A 20,740-nucleotide genomic window follows, 5' to 3' on the forward strand; every position below is an offset into this window, starting at 1 on the left:
TTTTTTTTTTTTGCATTTTTGTCTTTTTTTTTTTATGATGATTTAGCAAAAGAGGAAAAAGAGAACTTGGTAGAGAACGAGGGAGGTGAGAAAATGAACATCTGTGTGTATAGGTGTGTGTGTATATATATATATATGTTTGTACATTAATATTTGTGTATGTTTTATGGAAAAATATTGACCACCACGCAATATCAAAGTTTTCTTTGAACTTGACCCCAAATGTTAGCATATTAATGTATAAAGAGTAAATATATTGGCTTTAACTCAAATAACTGAACTTTCAGTTCGTTTGTCTGTAGAACCCGGAACTGTTGTTGAGTACATGTATTTGTTTGTTAACACTCATTTATTTCAGTTTCCACTCGTCCAGAAATTCAGCTGGTTTTTCAAGAACTCAAACTTGTTCTGATTGAAGGTCAAGGTGCAGGAAAAAACATGATTGGTAATTGCATCCTTGAGAAAAAAGTGTTCACATTCTGGACGTCCACGTCAATGCGACGAACCAGTTACATCAGTAAAACTCGTACAGTGTCAGGAACACAGATTCATTTGACTCGCATCCCAGGCTGGAAAGGAGACTTGAGCAGATCAGAGAAAACCAAAAGGGAAATTGTTTGCTGTGTTCAGTCTTTATAAAAATAGACCTCATGCAGTCCTCTTGGCTCTTAAAGTGAACTCAGTGCTGTCAGAGTCGAACATCAGAACCCTAGAGAGTCTTCAGCTGTGGGATCATACCATAATAGTGTTCACCCATGCAGATAAACTGGGAGATCATTCCATTGAGGATTATATCAGACGTGAGCAGCTTCAACACTTAATCGACAAATGTGGAGGAAGATATTATGTGTTTAAAAAAAATGACAGCAACCAGATTAACAAAATCAAAGAGCTTGTCTTTGATAAGATTTCAGCAAATGTTAATAAGTTACTCAAATCAAAGGATGCAGAGATTGAGAAATTGCATAACATTATTAAAGAACAAAAGAGGGAGATAGAGACACTCAGATACTCAAGAGATCAAAATCTTAAGTGGATCGAAAAACTGCAACATCAACTTGATATGACAAGCAAAGAGCTCAAGACAAAAGTGACTGAGAATGAAGAACTGAAAAAGGAATTACTAATAATGTGGCAAGAAAATAGAGAACGGAGAATACACGAGGTTCAGTATGCAAATATACATGCATGCTTTTGCAGGAAACTCTGTCAAAATGTCAGACGGGTGGACATGAGAAGCTACATCCCATTGTGTGATCTCTCTTCAAATGGTGAGCGTGACAACCTCTTTTTCAGTTCCATCTAAATCATGGTATGTGGGCAGAGACAAATCCTCTTGGTAGTCACCACATTTTATTGCAAATGGTCAGCAGACATAACCAAATCTAACTGAAAATGAATGACTAAATGACTGTGAAAAAAACCCACATTTGTACAGTTATTGGTGACTAAAACACATTGAATGTATCCATAATGATTTGCTGTGAACATGTTCCAACAGGGTCAGATCTGCACAAATGGGGTGTCACTCTTCTTAAGATCCTGAATGAGCTGTCGGATGATCAATTGAAGACACTGAAAGACCTCATGCACTTGAGTAAGGAATGGAAAACACCCAGGAGCTCAATAGAGAGCAAAGACAGAGGTGATCTAGTAAACCTTATAATAGAGAAGTGGGGAGAACGACAGTCAGTGCTGAAAACACAAGACCTAATGAATGAAATCCCTTGCAATGATGATACCATGATAGAGCTGTTTAAACCTTTCTTGGAAAAAATGGGTGAAACATGGTAACCATTAGTTAATAAACAGGCCACCTTTGTGAACAGCATGATTTTAGTATAATGTGCCAATTAAGAGTTAAAGGGGTCATATGATGCTGCTAAAAAGAACATTATTTTGTGTATTTGGTGTAATGAAATGTGTTTATGCGGTTGAATATAATTCTTATATGAGCTGGACTGAAGTTTGCTGTTGCAAAGCATTTTCATCTGCCGTAGAAGAACACGTTTCTAATGTTTTTTGTTGTTGTTTTTACATCATATTCATGTAAACAAAATGACATTAAAGTTATTAGCATTAATTTATTTTGGAGCAAATGTACTGTAGTTCTAATTGATGTTCTACTTGTTGATTTTTGAAGGTTTGCTTAGTGAAGTGCCAAGTGGTAAATCTTTTGTCTACTTTGTATTGTGTGTAGTTGCACATTTTAGTGTTGGACCCCTTTGTCCCTAGAACTACACAGAATGAATGGCAAACATTTCAATATTTGCAACACTTTTCACATATTTGCAACATTTTTGCAACAAAATGTTACAGATAAACTCTTTCCTCTAATTGTCACTAGAATATGTAAATATCTGAATTATCTACTGTATATAATGTTGACTGAGTAGGTGTTTTGAATAAGCTTTAGTAAGTCTTGTCCTCCGTAAGATTTCTTTTAAAATTGCAAATTGTCATTTATTTGCTGACTTTATAGTGATCTATGTCAGGGTCAGGGAATTGCTGCCATTTTAAAATCTGTTTGCATACTGTGAAGTCATGAGGAGTATCGGGAAAATAACAATGAATAATCGCAATTCTTCATTTGCCGTGTTAAGTGGTGTCCCACTACTACAGCTGAAATAAACTTTAAATATCAATAAATCATAGAATGTTTGCATATTTGTATTCTATAGGGTGAAAACTATTAAAAGTTACATTTCTGTTTTAAAATACATATTTAATTTGAGTTTGTGAGATTTTGTGTCTAGCTATATTTGCATGTTCCTGCTATACATCAAGTATCCTGCAAAGAAATTTCAATAATGTAACATTTTTAACACAAATAAAATGGATATTTTGTGAACAGATATTTTATTTAACATGCAATTTAATGAAATTGTTAAAAATATATGTTTAATTATATTTTAAGAAGAAGTTGTGAAATGTGTCCCCTAACTTTACGTCCCCTAATAAAAGCAAGAATTCTGTTTGGAGTGTATTTCTATGTGTAAAAGTCATTGTAGGTGATGGTTGGTCTGAGGAATGCATGTTACACTTTGTTAGTGTTATTGTTTCAGTTTCTAATTTAAGAAACAATAGGAGCGATAATATGGTCCATAGAGGACACCACAATGTAATTAAGTTTGGATAAAGACAACTGTATGTACTAAAAAAGATTAAGATAAAAACTATAATTTTTGTGAAACCTGCAAAGGTAGTTAACAAACATGAGACAAGTCAAATATTTGTATTAATTGGAGTGCGAACACAAGTTAAAGAATAACATTTGTTTGATCAAATTTCTCTGTCCACAAATCACAACCAATCAACGAGTTGTTACACTATAGTTGAATAAAACAATAAAATAATTTTAAAAAACTTTGTGAAAGATTTTTTTCTCACGTCAGTTATGTTGCATAACAACACATAGAGAGCAGGGTTTGTCACTTCACCTGTGTCATGAAACGTGATATCTTCCTCTGTCTAGTTCATGCATTTATTGTTGCTATTTTTGTAGACCACAAGTCACATGACTGAGAACAAAACAGGAAAAGAGCAACGGATGTTCTGCGGGTGCAGTATCTGTACAGACATGAGCAAAAGAGCATAAGAATCATGATTATCACTATTTCAGTGCTAAAAAAGATTAAGATAAAAACTATAATTTTTGTGAAACCTGCAAAGGTAGTTAACAAACATGAGACAAGTCAAATATTTGTATTAATTGGAGTGCGAACACAAGTTAAAGAATAACATTTGTTTGATCAAATTTCTCTGTCCACAAATCACAACCAATCAACGAGTTGTTACACTATAGTTGAATAAAACAATAAAATAATTTTAAAAAACTTTGTGAAAGATTTTTTTCTCACGTCAGTTATGTTGCATAACAACACATAGAGAGCAGGGTTTGTCACTTCACCTGTGTCATGAAACGTGATATCTTCCTCTGTCTAGTTCATGCATTTATTGTTGCTATTTTTGTAGACCACAAGTCACATGACTGAGAACAAAACAGGAAAAGAGCAACGGATGTTCTGCGGGTGCAGTATCTGTACAGACATGAGCAAAAGAGCATAAGAATCATGATTATCACTATTTCAGTGCTACATTGATACTAATAGATTTAAGCAGAATGTAAAACTATTTGATGAAATTTGGACTTTATCTCATCCCTCATCATTCGATTGACGAAAGGAGGCTAATTTTTAAGGAGGAGGATATATACAGTGGGTACGGAAAGTATTCAGACCCCCTTAAATTTTTCACTCTTTGTTATATTGCAGCCATTTGCTAAAATCATTTAAGTTAATTTTTTTTCCTCATTAATGTACACACAGCTGAGAGTGCTGCATTTTGAAAGTATCTTTACAAGCAATTGGAAGTATTTTGACAAGCAGGTCTCTTTTCTTCTTTAATATACCAAAGCAGATGCAATTTGAGTTGGAAATTCTAGCACTTCCTTACGAAACAGCTTAATAAACTTAACTGTTGTTTTAATCAATTCACCTACTAACCGATTATTATGTGAGATTCATACTGTATGTTCATATAGCAGCTTTCAGTTTGTGATATTAAATTTATCAGTATTGATTTACATATCAGCCATCCTGGAAAATGGGTGTCAAAAATTACACTTATAGGGCCTTGTATAAAATGAGTAGAGCTACATAATATTAATTTAATAATTTAAATCAACAGTTTATTCAGTGCATGCTTTATAAATTAGCTTTTTGTTCCCCTCTTTTCAGGTGATTTTACAACACAGTCTTTAGGACAGGTTTTTATACTGGTTGTTGGACTGAAGAAATATTCTGTCATTTCTATCCTTTATTTTATCCATAGTTAAGGAACTGAAGCTATCAAGACTTTCCCTGACTGAAACATAAAAAAATGGGTTCCAGTGCATGTAAGTTGTGTTATATGAGCAATATCACACAAGTAGACATGAGATGCTGTATATCGTGCTGTAGGTAATCACAGCGTGCAGTTGCGTTTATACAACATTTTGACGGCATGAGTGTGTAAATAAATTAGGAACAACAACGGAGTGTCTTTAAAAGCTCTCTTTTGTGCAGAACTACTTCCTTCCACCACAGAATCAAATCTAAAGTTGGCAGTTTAACAGCTGAGCCCATGCCTCCGTTACTTTAGAACTAGTAATGAAGAAACGTTGAGTTGCTTCATTAAAAGCTTATTCTACTGTATTAAAAGCAGTGTATTATGTGTAGTAGAGTATTATGAGAGAGAGATTGACTGAACATATGTGATTACCTGCATCTGATACAGCATTCATTCTTCAGCTCAATCTCATATTCACAATAAAACATTAGTTTGAATGTCCGATAGGCTCATATTCTTTCATCTGTTAAGGGTGATGTCCGATGGCAGAGCTGCTCAGTGCATTTGTTGGTTGCGTCTTACCAGCTGATGTTAAAAGTAAAAATAACTTCCATTTCAGTCTTTTTCAATATAAAAGTCTTTACTGCTGACTCGTAAAACAGTCTCTTGTCACCATCTAATGGTGGAACAATGTAGCTAACTTAAATTCAATTCAATTCAAGTTTATTTGTATAGCGCTTTTCACGATACAAATCGTTGCAAAGCAGCTTTACAGAAAATTAAGTTTCTACAATATATTTAGTAGTAGCTTATCAGTGGTGACTGTCAAATTGATGTTCATATGGCAGAAATGTACGGTAAAATTTAGTTAATGACGTAATCAAACAGACAGAACACTATTGACAGCAATAATTATATGTTGCAATCAAACTTGTAGCTAAATTTGGTAGTTCTGTATGTTGTTTCAGCTTATCTGTGTGTCATAAAGTGCTCATAAGAGTAGAACTGCTATGTATGTACAAGTATACATACAGTACAGTAGTAAGTGAGTGTCAATTTAGAATAAAAAAATCAAAGCTTCATTTGTCATACATAATGCAACCCCTCACTTGATGTGGAAAACTTGATGTGGCCCTCGAGTCAAAAAGTTTGCCCACCCGGCTGCTATAGACCAATTTGGAGTAGACATCATGTCACCTGCAGCTGCATGCGCATAGTGTTGGCATAAAAAAAACTGGTAACAATTGGAGGGAAACGGGTAAAATCCATGGAATAAGAGAAAAAAAAATCATTTTTATGCCATTTGGATGTCAGAATTGGAATACAAATAATTTTTATAGAATAGGCCTACTGTCATCAAAGAAGCCATTTGAAGCTAAATGCAGGCATTTAAACGGACAGACTATGGATGAAAACTGCAATGATTACTTTCAAAGCATAAATTTGATTTAAACAATAGGTCTAAATATATTTGAATACTATAGTAAATTATTTTTTCTCGCAAATGCAAGTTTATATCTCCTAGTTCGGACTTTATAACTCGATTTAGTGCAACAATAGCGAGTTTGTCATTTCTGAGGAAAAAAAGCCAGGAGTGAGGGGAAAAGAGAGAATGACAAGCTGTTTTTTCTTATCAGAATTGTGATATAATCTCGGAATTGTGAAAATAAAGTCAGAATTTTAAAATATAAACTCAAATTTACCTTTATTTTTATTATTTTATTACATGGCTTCCATGGACTGCTGTATACTTGAAAACTGTAATTTTCTGCCACCAGATAGGCTCTTCAGTCAAGTACAAAGACAGTGCTCTGATATACAGCATTTAAGTTACATAACGTGATGAGATTTTGCCAAAACTATTTGCTCTGGAACAAATAGTAGATTAATGAGACCAAAGACAACCATTAGACTTACCCAAAACAAATGATATCTCATGTTTAACCACTACAGAGACATCAGAGCCAGTGGTAAATTCCAGAAGATCTGGCCGAGGTGAGGCGCTCTCGGCGGGTTTATGAGCACTGAACGCCCGCTGAAGTCCTGGAACTCACATCTCTGAAAACGTCGAAGCAAATTTTCAAATAGATATTTTCTTTATTAACAAACCATCCAAACAAGTACATTCTCACCTAAAAAGCTCTTAAAACTACATTCCGTGACACAAAACAGTATTATTGTTTTTAAATTATAGTGGATTTGGGCATCCGCCATGACACTCGCTGTGAGAAATATATATAGGGTACAACGGGGCTAAAGGCCCACCTTAAGAAAAAAAATTGCTATTCACTGCGCCTAAAATGTATAATTACTGAAAAAATATATACGTTGTATTGAACACTAATGGAGCAACAGATTTTGTGTGAAAATAAATCATTCAAGTTCTTTATTTTGTTTAAAAATCTTATAAATGTATGAGGTGGCAAGAGGGGCCTTTTACTCCACACACGGGGTAAGAGGCCCACGGTATTGATACAAATACTTCAGCTAAAATAATGTTTGTGACGCTTGCAGAAAAAGGCTTCCCAAAACAAAGTTACTGGGTTAATCTTTTTCACGTTTCCTTGCTTGGTAGATGCACCGGGGACCTGATTATAGCACTTAACACCTGTAAAAGTCAGATTTTCATGATATGTCACCTTTAATGTAAATTTCACTAACTTTATTAGTGACACAGAATTTGTTATTAGAAGTCCAAATCAATTTCCAGTTGATATTCTCAAAATGGTTATTCCAGAAGTATTTATATAGAAATGTTGCAGTATAACTAGTTATGATTAATTATTCATATTTCCCATGAGCTGATTCGTTACAATTATACAAACGGTTCTGTTGGACTCTAATATCACACTCTTATGAGCCAATCAGATTCGAGGACCAGAAAGAACTGTTGTATAAAAATAAAAATACTTTAATTTTTTATAACAATAAATTAATTATTATCAGTGAATATTTTTCCTGTTAATCTTTGATTGTGTATCTGAAAATATTTTAAGTTTTATTTTTAAAAGTTTTATAATTCATTGCTTTTCTGGTTTAGCACAAGAGGACCAAGTGCACTTGTTAGGACACGATGAAGGTGAGAGTAGGAACATCTCTGTGTATGTATGTATATTAAAAATGTTATTTTAGAAATGTATATTTATTTGTTTATTATAAGCAATGTCTTAGCAATACATCTGACAACCAGACTTAATGTGAATCTCAGTGCAATTAATTTTGATTTGTGTATTGTTACAAATGTAGAAACGTATAGTAGACTAGAATTTTCACTCTTTTTTTTTAGAAAGAGACCACTGAAAACTATCAAGATATTACTCATAAATGCACTTCAGTGTTCTTCAGACCAGCATTATTGTTCAAATGAAATGAGCATTAAAATCAGTGTCAGGTGTTAATATAGGTTCACTCATATCATATTGTCCAGTGCAATATAAACAAATATTACTGAGACCACTTTTAAAATATATTTCAATTTCTTTTAATTTAACACAACATATCACTTTTTCAGAAATTCAGCCTATTTTTGAGGATCTTAAACTTGTGCTGATTAGAAGTAAAGGTGCTGGAAAAAACTCCATTGCTAATGCCATCCTTAAAGAAAAAGTCTTCACATTCTGGACGTCTTTTAGAAGTGTCCACATCAAGGAGACTCGTACAGTATCAGGAACACAGATTCATTTGGCTCGCACCCCAGGCTGGAATGGAGACTTGAGTAGATCAGAGCAAACCAAACGTGAAATTGTGCACTGTGTACAGATTTTATATAAAACTGGACCTCACGCAGTCATCTTGGTGCTTAACGTGAACTCAGTGCTGTCAGAGTCAAACATCAGCACCCTAGAGAGTCTGCTTACTGTTCAGCTGTGGAAACATACCATAGTGCTGTTCACCAACGGAGAAAAACTGGGACATTGCCGCATTGAGGATCATATCAGAAGTGAACAGCTTCAACCTTTAATTGACAAATGTGGAAAAAGATATTTTGTGATCTGCAAAAATGACAGCAACCAGGTTATTGAGACAATTGAAGAGCTTGTTGTCAGGAAGAATTCAACAAGTTGTTTTAAACTTTCTGCTCAGGCAGAAGATAATAATACATTGCTGTTAGACTTGAAATATGTTGTTGAAAGGATCAAATCGAAAATCAGTTCTCTGTCAGCCTCTAAGGAAAAGTTACAAAATGAAGACTCTATGAAAATGCTACTCGATGCAAAAGACGCAGAGATAAGGAGACTGGAAAAAATAGTTCAAGAAAAAGAAAGGGAGATAGAGAGGTTACAATCAAGAACTCAAGATCTTGACCAGTCTGCCCAAAACAGAAGAAATACTGAACTGGAAGATCAAGTTTATATGATGAGCAATGAACTAAAGGGAACGAATACAGAGAATGAAATACTGAAAAAAACAGTAAAGGAAAAGGATGCTGAGATTGAAGAACTGAAAAAAGAGTTACAAGTGTGGCGACAAGAAGCTGTAGATTGGAGAACACATGCGGATCAATACGCAACTGTACATGCAAGCAATAGCAGTCAACTCTGTCAAAGTGTCTCAGCGGAAGAAGCTAGCTACAACCAAATACAGTTGCAGGCACTTCATTCACAAGGTAAGTATAAAAATATTTAATTTGTTAAGTTATGTTAAATTATGATTAATGTATTCAGCAGAGGTAGTGTGGAAAGATCTTAAGCCGCCTTTTCACTATTTCTGGGATAATATGCATATGCAGATTTTTATTTTTTTCAGCTTCAGGTGCGTTGAAAGCAGAGGTGGGTAGAATACCCAAAAACTACTCAAGTAAAAGTAAAAGTACTTATAGAAATATTCACTCAAGTAAAAGTAAAAGTAGTAGTCTGAATAGTTACTTGAGTAAGAGTAAAAAAGTATTGGATAAAAAAAATACTCAAGTAGTTAGTTACTAGGTACTTTGGATCATATACTGAAATACATTAATAACTGAAGTGTAGATGCTATACCTGGGTGTCCGGAGCTGGGAGTTGAGTGAACTAACTGAATGACTCTTTGTCGTAGGGCTTGCGGTACATATGTGAGATTAGGTGGGGTTTCGGCTGGTGGTGGTTCGGTGCCCTGAGTGTCTGTGATTTCAGTCATGATGTCCCATTGAATGGGTGCGTTCAAACGGCTGATTCATTCAGGGAATGAAGCAAGCATTTGTCGTTAATAGGCATTTCTGAAATAGCTTACTGTCTGAGTACGTATTGTACTACATTTGAATTTCAACTTACTTCGCAAAAAAAGTACGTTCTATGTAGTATGAATATGGTAGTATGAACGAAATTCAGACATACTACAACCACCATGTTGCTGGTTATCACATGACCTACCAGCATCATTTGCGTCGCTTCACTGCCATTCATAAATCCTCTCCCGTGGCGTAATTGGATAGTAAAGTGTCCATCAATTGCACACTTCAGAATCCTGGTGGAAGTAGTTGGTAATTTGGGTAATTTTCGCCTATAGTTTTTCGAATTGGAACATACTACTCTTTTGGCATACTGTTTTTCATCTACTATATAGTAAGGAAGTATTGGATTTAAGATACAGTGCATGAATGGGTCAATGAATCATTGACTCATGCGATTCATTCAAAAATATTCAACGTGACCTCAAGGTGTGTTTTTGATCATTTTTTTGGGAAGTGAGTGAAATACCCGATAGTGTCACATCGTTTAGACAACAATTACTATATTGCACATATTGCACATCCCAGGCCAGAACTAGTGTCAGAAAGTTTCAGATAATGGAGTTGAAAAATCAGCATTATCATTACAATTGACATTTGTTGATCCTGTACATGTGTTTTTATGTCTTGCAAATTAGTTTCCTGTCAGTTATGTAATCTTATTTGTTGCTGGTCTGCTAAATGCTGGTAAAGACCAGGCCATCAGGAAATATCCTTATTGCTAAGCCCTGATAAATGAATTTCACTTGTCTTGCTTATTATGAAGCATTATGTATGACCAATTAATACTTGTCTTTACTTTTTTTTTCATTTGTTAGAAATGTGCAAGTGCTAAAAGTGTGGAGAAGGTTTTAAAACTGGACCATTATCTACTACGCTTCCTCAGTGAATTTAAAAAGGCATATTCAGAGTTGGAGAAACATTTCTCTACAATCTCCAGCACTTTCAAGATCAACATCGACTCTGAAGAGTTGGTGGTGGTGAAGGACCCAGGAACTGAAGCTATTTTTCACCTGAAGAAATGGGAATGTGCAGTGGATGAAGTGTTTGAGATTCTAAAGTCACGCTATATCATCCACTTTGAGGTCGAAAGTGACAAATATGCCATTCTGGAAGAAAACTCTTTCCTCCAAAGTGATAACTTAAAAATCTATTTTGAAAAACTAACATGTTTAGCTGTGGTGGTTGGAGAACAAAAAGAAGTGGAGAGGATTTAAAAATTTCTAAGTGGCTTGCAGGACAAACAGCAGGTTCAACAAGAGTGTTGCGTGTCTGAGAAACAATATGACCTCATCAAAGAGCAGTTTGAGCCATACGTAAAAGCTAATTTACCTGCCCTTAAGATCACACAGGAACGAGCAGGTGTTGTTCTTCTGAAGGGTCCTGAAAAAGAGGTCCATGCAGGTGAAGAAGAGCTTTTAAAATTAGTGCTAGGAATCAAAGAGAAGAGGATCCCATCATATCGTGCTCTAATGACCTTCTTGGAATCAAGTGGCAATATACAGCACTTCCAAAACCGATTTCAGCAGAGCCTCCGCAGCCCAGTTATGCTCGAGACTTCAGGTTCAGATCTTCTTCTGCTGAGTCTGTCTGATGGAGCGCTAGATGAGGCGGCTGCTGCCGTGCAGAGAGACGTGTGTTTGGAGACTGTGCATCTGGAAAACACTCAGAAATCATCTGCGTTTACTAAACTGAAGGAGGATTTGAACGAAGCCATCAATCAAGCCAATCGTGGAAGTGTTAAAGTGGAGCCTAAATACCAGAATGAATCAACTACTGACCCCAAAGTGCAACTTGTGGGCTACACTACTGAAGTTAATAAGCTGAAGAACATTGTGCTGGAATACAAAAGAAACCATCAGAACCATCATGCCTCCCTGCCTCTTCCCAGGCCAGAAATGGCAGAGCACTTCTCTGATATCTTGGCGATGGCCGGCATGATGAAGAGCAATGTGGAAATAAAGCCAACATGTTCACCTTACCCATGCATCCACCTCACAGGACCTCGCTTTGAAGTTGAGAGTTTGAAGGACAGCCTTAAGTCATTTCTTCAGAGTCTTGCCACTAAACGTTGTGAGGTGAAAGGACCTGGAGTTCAACCATTTTTTCAAGGTGAAGGTACAAGGACCTTGCAATTAGTGAAGAATTCTTATGTGGTTGTGATGCTGCCTATTGAAGATGTTCCCAAATACACGAGCAGTACCAGTCTCTAGCCATTTGCATCTGCATCTTCCCAAGACTCTATGGACTTTGACAAAGACTTAAACATTAAAGTTGTGGTTGGTAGTCTTGAGCAACAACAGGTAAGGCTGAATTATCATTATTTCAAATTTAGCCTTAACCAGTATTTATACGTTATTAAGGACTGTTAAGTAACCTTCATGATTCGCATAATTAACAGGCAGATGTGTTTGTTGCTCCAATGATCCAAACAAACATGACCTCAACCTTGATTGGATCATCCCTGTTGAATAAAGCAGGACAGCAGCTTCAAAATAACTTCAACAGTGCCACGGGAAATCACACTCTTAAGCCTGGAGAAGTGCTGGAGGTGGACGGGACACAAGCGCTGGGATGCTCCAAGGTTTTCTTCATAGAATGTGCGCCAAAAGGAAACAAGCACAAAAGCGAAAAGGTATGACATATTGAATGGATGAGATTTAAAGAAAAGATTTAGTAGTTTTGTTTGATGGCCGAGAGAGCTCAACACGCTGCAACTTCAGAAAACACAAGCAAATAGAAAAAGCACCAGCAAATTAAGGAAACATCTTCATCAGTTTGACAGCATATGTGCTTCAAATGCTCACAACACAAACAAAAAAAGAAACGTGCAAGTAGCAACAGAATAAAATTACCCCAACAAAATGAAAATTAACCTTTTGGGGGGGGGCGGGGGGGCCTATTGATTACCGTTTGTACAAATACCATGGTTAAACTATGGTTAGTGTAGTAAATCCATAGTTAATTTGTGCATGGTTACCATGGTTTAATAGTAACCATTGATTATTTATTTTTATATAATAAATCTATTAATTAATTAAATAAATTAATAGTAAAACCATAGGCTATGGTTATTTTTTGTAAGGAAAATTGTAAGAGTAAGTTAGGCAGCTTACATAACCTTTCACAGTTACAGTAATTGTGTATTTCGTCAGCTTATTTGTGACCCTGGACTACAAAACCAGTCATAAGGGTCAATTTTTTTGAAAATGTTTCATCAAGCTTTCCATTGATGTATGGTTTGTTAGGATAGGACAATATTTGGCCGAGATACGACTATTTGAAAATCTGGAATCTGAGGGTGCAAAAATATTGAGAGAATCGCTTTTAAAGTTGTCCAAATGAAGTTCTTAGCAATGCATATTACTAATCAAAAATGAAGTTTTTATATATTTATGGTAGGAAACCATAAAAAATTTACAAAATATCTTCATGAAACATGGTCTTTACTTAATATCCTAATGATTTTTGGCATAAAAGAAAAATCGATAATTTTGACTCATACAATGTATTTTTGGCTACTGCTACAAATATACCCCAGCTACTTATGACTGGTTTTGTGCTCCAGGGTCACATTTAGGCTAGTAATATGAAGAAAAAAAGAGCTAAGGAATCGTATGATCAGGGTGTTAAAATAAACAAAAATCACACCTTTCAGAGCAAACATTGATAAATATGTCCCAGCCATGTTTGTCACTTTGCGGCTCCCTTAAACATTTCCGAGGTGGTCTGTACCTATTTGCAGCGCGTTTCTTTGTTTGTGTTGCATTTGCAGTGTGTTTCTGTTTTTGCAGCACATTGATTTATTTGTTTGTGTTGTGAGCATGTGCAGCGTGTGTGTTGTCAAATTGATGAAGATGGTTTCTTAATTTGCAGGTGTTTGGTTTTTTTTCATTTGCAATGTGCTGAACTCTTTTGGCCACCGTATAGGTTTTCTATTAGTAATCTATTTTTTGGTGTTGTGATCTTGTCTTAGGCGCTTCGCTCTGGACTTGGACGAGTTTTTGAGCTGTGTGAGCAGAACTCTTGGGGTTCGGTTGCGTTGCCAGTAATTGGACCCGGCATAGTGTTGTCAACACCGGTCAAAGATGCCGTTAATATTCTTACACAGGAGATCTGTGAATATGTATCTGTATCCACTGGTCTTCTGCACACCATTTGTATCGCAATAATGGCTAATTACGCTCATTCTGAAGAGGTACACAATCTATATATCTATAGCACACACTCTATGCAATGGAGTTTATTTCAGTGATTTTTATTCCTAACCCTATTTTGGAAATATTTTGCAGATGTTCCAGACAGTCTGTGGGAATCTGAGTGCAAAAATGGTGGACAACACAGGGGAAGGCAAGATATATATATATACATGCCACAGTACATTTTGACACCAAATGACATCAAATGCATGATGCTTTGTGATAAAATGAAAATTAGTCAATGAGAAATGTCTGAATTTTGTTGGATTTTTTTGTTGTGCATTGAAAATTCCCACATTTAGCTAAACATTCTAAGGTTTCTTACATCTGTACTTCTTACAACATGTCTTTAACTGTCACCACAGCTCTGTTTCACTCACTGACCTCTGACCTCGATGAGATCATCATGCCAGTAGATGGGATTGAACTCCATCTAGTGTTTGGAGACATCACTAATGAGACTACTGATGCCATCGTGAACACCACTGACTTTAAGGACTTCCAGACAGCTGGTATTCATGCAGCTTTCTTAATTTAATAACTAAAACATTCTTTATACACTATTTAGACCACACGAGAGTGCTTATTTAACCTATCCATCACAGGAGTGTGTAAGGACATCCTTACTAAGGCAGGACCTCAAATCCAGGCTCAACTGACAGACGGTAAGAAAAAATAAACTACAGCTTCTTTTATAAAATTTGTTTTTGATTTGATCACATATATAAAAAGACTTTTGTCAAGCATGTTTGAATGCACAGAAAAAAAAACTATGCAAGCATCGAAAGTATTTTTAACACAGAGTTTTATAGGATTGATAGACTTGCCTATCAAATTTAACTTACCCAGGAAGCCTTTTCTTTTGAAAATGGTCTAACCTAATTAAAACAGAATCGCATGCCTTCATTAGAAACAGTGTGATTTTAGAGAATTTGAAGAAACGACATGCACTTCACTGAACATGTTTGCAAGTATAGTTAGCAATGCAGAAATGGCAACCTTCTTTAGGCATTTTAAAAAGATCAACTAAAATACAGAAAACCAAATGACACTTTAAAATAGATAAATGATTTAATTAATGAAATATGTACTGTACATGCAATATGTCATCTAACGCTTTCTCTTACATGTATTCTCCAGCTCAGGTAGCAAGAGGGCAGATCTTTACGACCCCGCCAGGAGGCTTCCCCTGTAAGACGATCATGCATGTTTGTGGACTGAGGGACCCTGGTGTTATCAAGACCTTGGCAAAAGAAATAGTGGTTCAAAGTGAGCACGGCTGCTACTGGTCTGTGACCATTCCTGCGATCTGTGCTGGTCAGTACCTTCATTATTACTTACAATGAGAAAAAAATGGATGTCTTGTAAGGTAGTTTGTTTTATGTATTTTTCCCCATTTGCTATCTCCTATAACAATGGTCTGTTTCCACCTCAGAGTAAAAAAATACTGTAATTTGAAAATAAATGTTAAAATAAAGTCCAATTGTGAGATAGTCTCACAGGACTTTGTCATGGTCTTTACCTACCAAGATTATATGTTTTGGAATTAAAGGCACAATATGTAATTTTTTGCCACTAGAGGGCGCGTATTCAAAATAAACAAAGAGGCAAAGGCATAGTTAGATGAGCAGTGACTGAGTGTGGAATCATGGGAGTTGTGGTCTTCATCCCCACAGCCGAAGCAATCCGACGGGACTCGGGCAGAAATCATGTTCATGGATGAGCTAATGATTTATTAACGTAGTAGAATGAAGCAGGGTGAGGCTGAAAGCTGTCGAAGCGAAACGAGGCAAAAGAAATAGTGGTTCAAAGTGAGCACGGCTGCTACTGGTCTGTGACCATTCCTGCGATCTGTGCTGGTCAGTACCTTCATTATTACTTACAATGAGAAAAAAATGGATGTCTTGTAAGGTAGTTTGTTTTATGTATTTTTCCCCATTTGCTATCTCCTATAACAATGGTCTGTTTCCACCTCAGAGTAAAAAAATACTGTAATTTGAAAATAAATGTTAAAATAAAGTCCAATTGTGAGATATATCCATACATTTTAACAGCTGAAGAATACTGATTTTGTCTTTGCTTGCATTGAGCGCATGACACTCATTTGATAAATTTGGTTCCCACATAAAAAACAAATACTAAGCCTAGTATTTTTTTTTTTTTTTTACATTTACATTTATGCATTTCACAGATGCTTTTTTCTAAAGTCACTTTCAAAAATGATCTTCTTTTGTGTTCAGTAGAAGAAAGAAATTCATACAGGTTATATAGTAAATGATGACTGAATTTTCATTTTTGGGGGAACTATCCCTTTAAGTAGCATGCAAAATAAACATTTTATCAGCTTGTGCATTTACTGGGAATTGAACTTATGATCTTGGCATTGCTAGCACCATGAATGTTGAAGTCTCACAGGACTTTGTCATGGTCTTTACCTACCAAGATTATATGTTTTGGAATTAAAGGCACAATATGTAATTTTTTGCCACTAGAGGGCGCGTATTCAAAATAAACAAAGAGGCAAAACAAAACCGGAAATCGAGGGGTTATGACACAATGACACTATAGACACGGCCGTGCCACTAGTTAAAATTGCTTATTTCTCTGGATTTAAACATTCTTCGAAACATTTGGGATAATGTAAGTACACAAGTCAGCAAAATATATAACACTGTTCTAGTGGTTTTTGGATATTTTAATTAAAAAATCGTACATATTGTGCCTTTAAGGCCTGTAACCATAAAAATATTTGTATCTAGTATAATTGCTCAGTAGTTTTTCTGAAATATGCATGAATGGAATAGTAGAAACGTTTTGCCATTATAAATGGGATTTGCAGGACAAGGAGGTTTGGATCCAAATGTGGTGGCCAAATCCATTCTAGAGGGAGTAAAGGATGGTGTTCAAGGAGCGAATCTTCAACATCTCAAAAGGATTCGGATCGTTCTGCTGAAGATTAATGTTTTCCTGGCATTCAAAGCGACGGCAAAGCAAATCTTTAGTGGTAATACACAGTTAACAGGTGAGCATAACTCTGTGTAATGCAGAGGCATTTTTATTACTTGTCAATCTCATCCATTATAAAAAAGAATTGAAGTTTTTTCAATATTTTTACGGTGTTTTCACCAGACACTCGTTGTCAATTTTGCACATCACCTTTTTCAGCTCCTGCACCACTTGTACCTACCAGTGTAATCACCAGAGGGCGCAGTGGATCAACTAGATCAAGCAGATCACATTCCTTAACCTTACCAGTCGCTTTGGACTTGAGTTCTCTAGTGACATCTTTGCCTGACACAGAGAGCAGAGCAGCATTTCTAGTCACTGGTCACACCAATAATGAAGTGTCTGATGCCTGTATGGAACTTCAGCAGGCATATAAGGACCAGTGCTCCACACACACTTTCTTTCTTGATGAGATCAGGTGCCTCACTCCGGATGAGATGGACCAGCTGCTCTCTAAAGTGAATTCACTGCACCTGCAGATAGATACAAGCAGCTCTGATAGATGGGTAGTAAAAGGACTGAAGGATGGAGTGAATGAGGTGGTTAGACTGATACAAGACGCACTTCGTAGACAGGTGAGAATAACAATGAATTAACATTAAAAACATTAAAAATAAATTCTCCACACAATTGCCTCAGAACATAATGCATAGTATTTACATATGATGCCGATAGCCCGGGCAGCGCACCAACATATAGTGCTGTTGTGCTACGAGTTTCTTGCGTTTGAATCCCAGCTCATGGACCTTTCCTATATATGCAACGCGTAAAAAGACAGTGTAAGTCATTATAATCCGTAATTATGTCCCCACTGGATGCAACGAATGCCTCGTTTATAATGGGTTTTCATGTTTTTGAATCATCGCTCCGGCCTGACCGGGCATCATCACAATATGGTAAGGGACGTAACATTTCCGTCTCACGCTTGAGGTATTCGGCCAATCACAACGCACTGGATAGCTGGCCAATCAGAGCGCACCTCGCTTTTCAGACCGATGAGCTTTGTAAAAATCGACGCGTTTCAGAAAGGCGGGGCATAGAGGAGAAACAATAATGTACATTATGTGGAAAATAATGTGTTTTTTGAACCTTAAACCTTTAGACTAACATCACCTATTGATAAATTTTGTTTTGCTTTAACCTTTTGAAAGTGTTGCTCTAATTACCGTACCATGTTTTCATTATGGCAGTATAGTCTTTATAGTTTGCTTCTGTGAAGAACGGCAGATGTGAATGTGAAGTCCATCAAATATATTTGTACATGGCTGTTTAAATGCAAATGTATTTCAACAGATCCAGCGCATCCAGAACATGGATCTTCGGCGGTTATACGAGGGGCGTAAAATAGAGCTGGAGAACAAAAATGGTTCTGTGGGAGCAGCAGAGAAGATCCTTTATTATGGCACATCAGAGGAATCCTGCTCATCCATCATGAAGTCCAACTTTAATCGCAATTTTGCAGGGCAAAATGGTAACTGCTTTATTTTTTCTTTTCTTTTTTAAGTTGATTAAATTAATAGTCCACCCAAAAATGGAAATTCTGTATAAAAAAAAATTTTTTAAAAGGCGCACGTCTCCTGAAGGCACACAATAACTGTGGGAGTAACAAACCCAACAGCGAGTGTTGACACAATTGTGATTTTTGGGTGAACAGTCACTTTTATTCCATTGGATGAACTTCTAATTGGATTCCATTGGACTAATAGATTCCCAGCCACCATCAACCACTGATGGTCTCATTAATTGTTGAGTTTGCAGACTAATCGATACTGATAACTTCTATCAAAATGGTAACTGCTTTATTTTTTCTTTTTTTTTTTAAGTTGATTAAATTAATAGTCCACCCAAAAATGGAAATTCTGTATAAAAAAAAATAAAAAAAAAAGGCGCACGTCTCCTGAAGGCACACAATAACTGTGGGAGTAACAAACCCAACAGCGAGTGTTGACACAATTGTGATTTTTGGGTGAACAGTCACTTTTATTCCATTGGATGAACTTCTAATTGGATTCCATTGGACTAATAGATTCCCAGCCACCATCAACCACTGATGGTCTCATTAATTGTTGAGTTTGCAGACTAATCGATACTGATAACTTCTATACCTTTCTCAGCCACCAACTACGGTCATGGGACGTACTTCGCTGTGAACACCAGCTACTCTGCCCAAAACAAGTATGCAGTTCCTGCAGCAGATGGGACTCAGCTCATGTTTGTGGCTCGTGTGCTTACGGGTTATTACGGTCTGGGTCAGGCGGACATGAGGACACCCCCTGTTCATGTGGCACCTGACCGCTATGACAGCGTGGTGGATAATATGCAGAATCCCTCCATGTTTGTGGTTTTCCACGACTGCCAGGCTTATCCAGACTACCTCATCACATTCAAATGAACTTCAACAAAAACCAACCTGTCTTGAGATCTAGAAGATTTATAAACAGTGATCAGTTAGATAGTTGATTTTACATTTAAATGTAATAATTTAGGGGATACTTATATCCAGAGGGTTTGAGTTAGACATACCTTTTTTTTGCTTTATGTCACAACTAACTAGTGCTCAGCAGATATGAGTGTATATTTCAGATTATGCAATTTGATAGCAAATAAAAATTTATGGTTTTCAGACAATCTTAAAATTCACAAGAACGTATGAGCAGAAAATGTGCAATATTAATGGACAAAGCTGTCTGTAGATTATGGAACAGTACCATATGAAATACTCCTGTGAGTCGCACATAGTTATAGTCTGACGGAGAAAGATTCATCCACAGAAGTGACATGCAGCTATGATATTTAGCTTCAGGGCTATCGATTCATCACTCCAGGATAAAAACAGGGCTCTTTAAAATGTGATATGGTCGTATTCCAACTCTTCCTTCTCAGTTCCCAAGTCTGCTTCAGGCTCCTCATTATCATGAAGAAACCATTTGACATTGTTTTGGATGAAATGTAGGAGTTTGCGCAAGTTGCCAACAAAGCAATGCAATTCTTTCAATCATTAACCGGAAGTACTTCTGGGAAACGTATGAATCCATGAAAAATGTCTATATTGTAACAAAAAACAGTTGTTCTTTTCTTATATTATTTGGCTTCATTTCTACGTTATCTGAAAATAATCTAGCTGCACATACAATCTTTTTTTATAGATTAACTATTTAATAATGAACAAATTTACAAATAGAATATTAAAATCTCCCACTGACTTGACATTGTCAAAATGTTTGCAATTCGAAATCCATCTAACAGACGTCCTTGTGATTGAATCATGATTGGTTTTTGGTTTCATTTCCTTTGCACAAGCACCTTGAGTGCCTTATACAAACATGTACTACAACAATAAAACAATAAAAATATATTTAATGAGAACGTGTCAGGATTCTGGACTGTTTGTCGTGTTATACCTCTGTTTTAGTTCGTTTTCTTTTTTTGATCATGTTTCCTGTTCTTGTTTAGTGATTGATTCCGCTCACCTGTGTTTGTAATTATCCTGTGTTTATAAGCT

The 20,740-nt window shown here is 36.1% G+C and overlaps 1 protein-coding gene and 1 pseudogene across 1 annotated transcript; both read left to right on the plus strand.

Annotated features, from left to right (window-relative positions):
* The first annotated feature begins 4,833 nt into the window (after window positions 1-4,833).
* Window positions 4,834-9,518, plus strand: LOC107745092 (uncharacterized). The gene is made up of 3 exons (XM_016558924.1): window positions 4,834-4,897; window positions 7,871-7,909; window positions 8,342-9,518. The coding sequence occupies exons 1-3, from the start codon at window positions 4,882-4,884 to the stop codon at window positions 9,454-9,456; spliced, it is 1,170 nt and encodes a 389-aa protein (XP_016414410.1). The 5' UTR covers window positions 4,834-4,881; the 3' UTR covers window positions 9,457-9,518.
* Window positions 9,519-10,714: 1,196 nt separating this feature from the next.
* LOC107745126 (poly [ADP-ribose] polymerase 14-like) lies at window positions 10,715-20,134 on the plus strand (annotated as a pseudogene).
* Window positions 20,135-20,740: the final 606 nt, after the last annotated feature.

Source organism: Sinocyclocheilus rhinocerous, unplaced genomic scaffold (assembly GCF_001515625.1).
Source record: "Sinocyclocheilus rhinocerous isolate Xijiao unplaced genomic scaffold, SAMN03320098_v1.1 scaffold1153, whole genome shotgun sequence".
NCBI lineage: Eukaryota > Metazoa > Chordata > Actinopteri > Cypriniformes > Cyprinidae > Sinocyclocheilus > Sinocyclocheilus rhinocerous.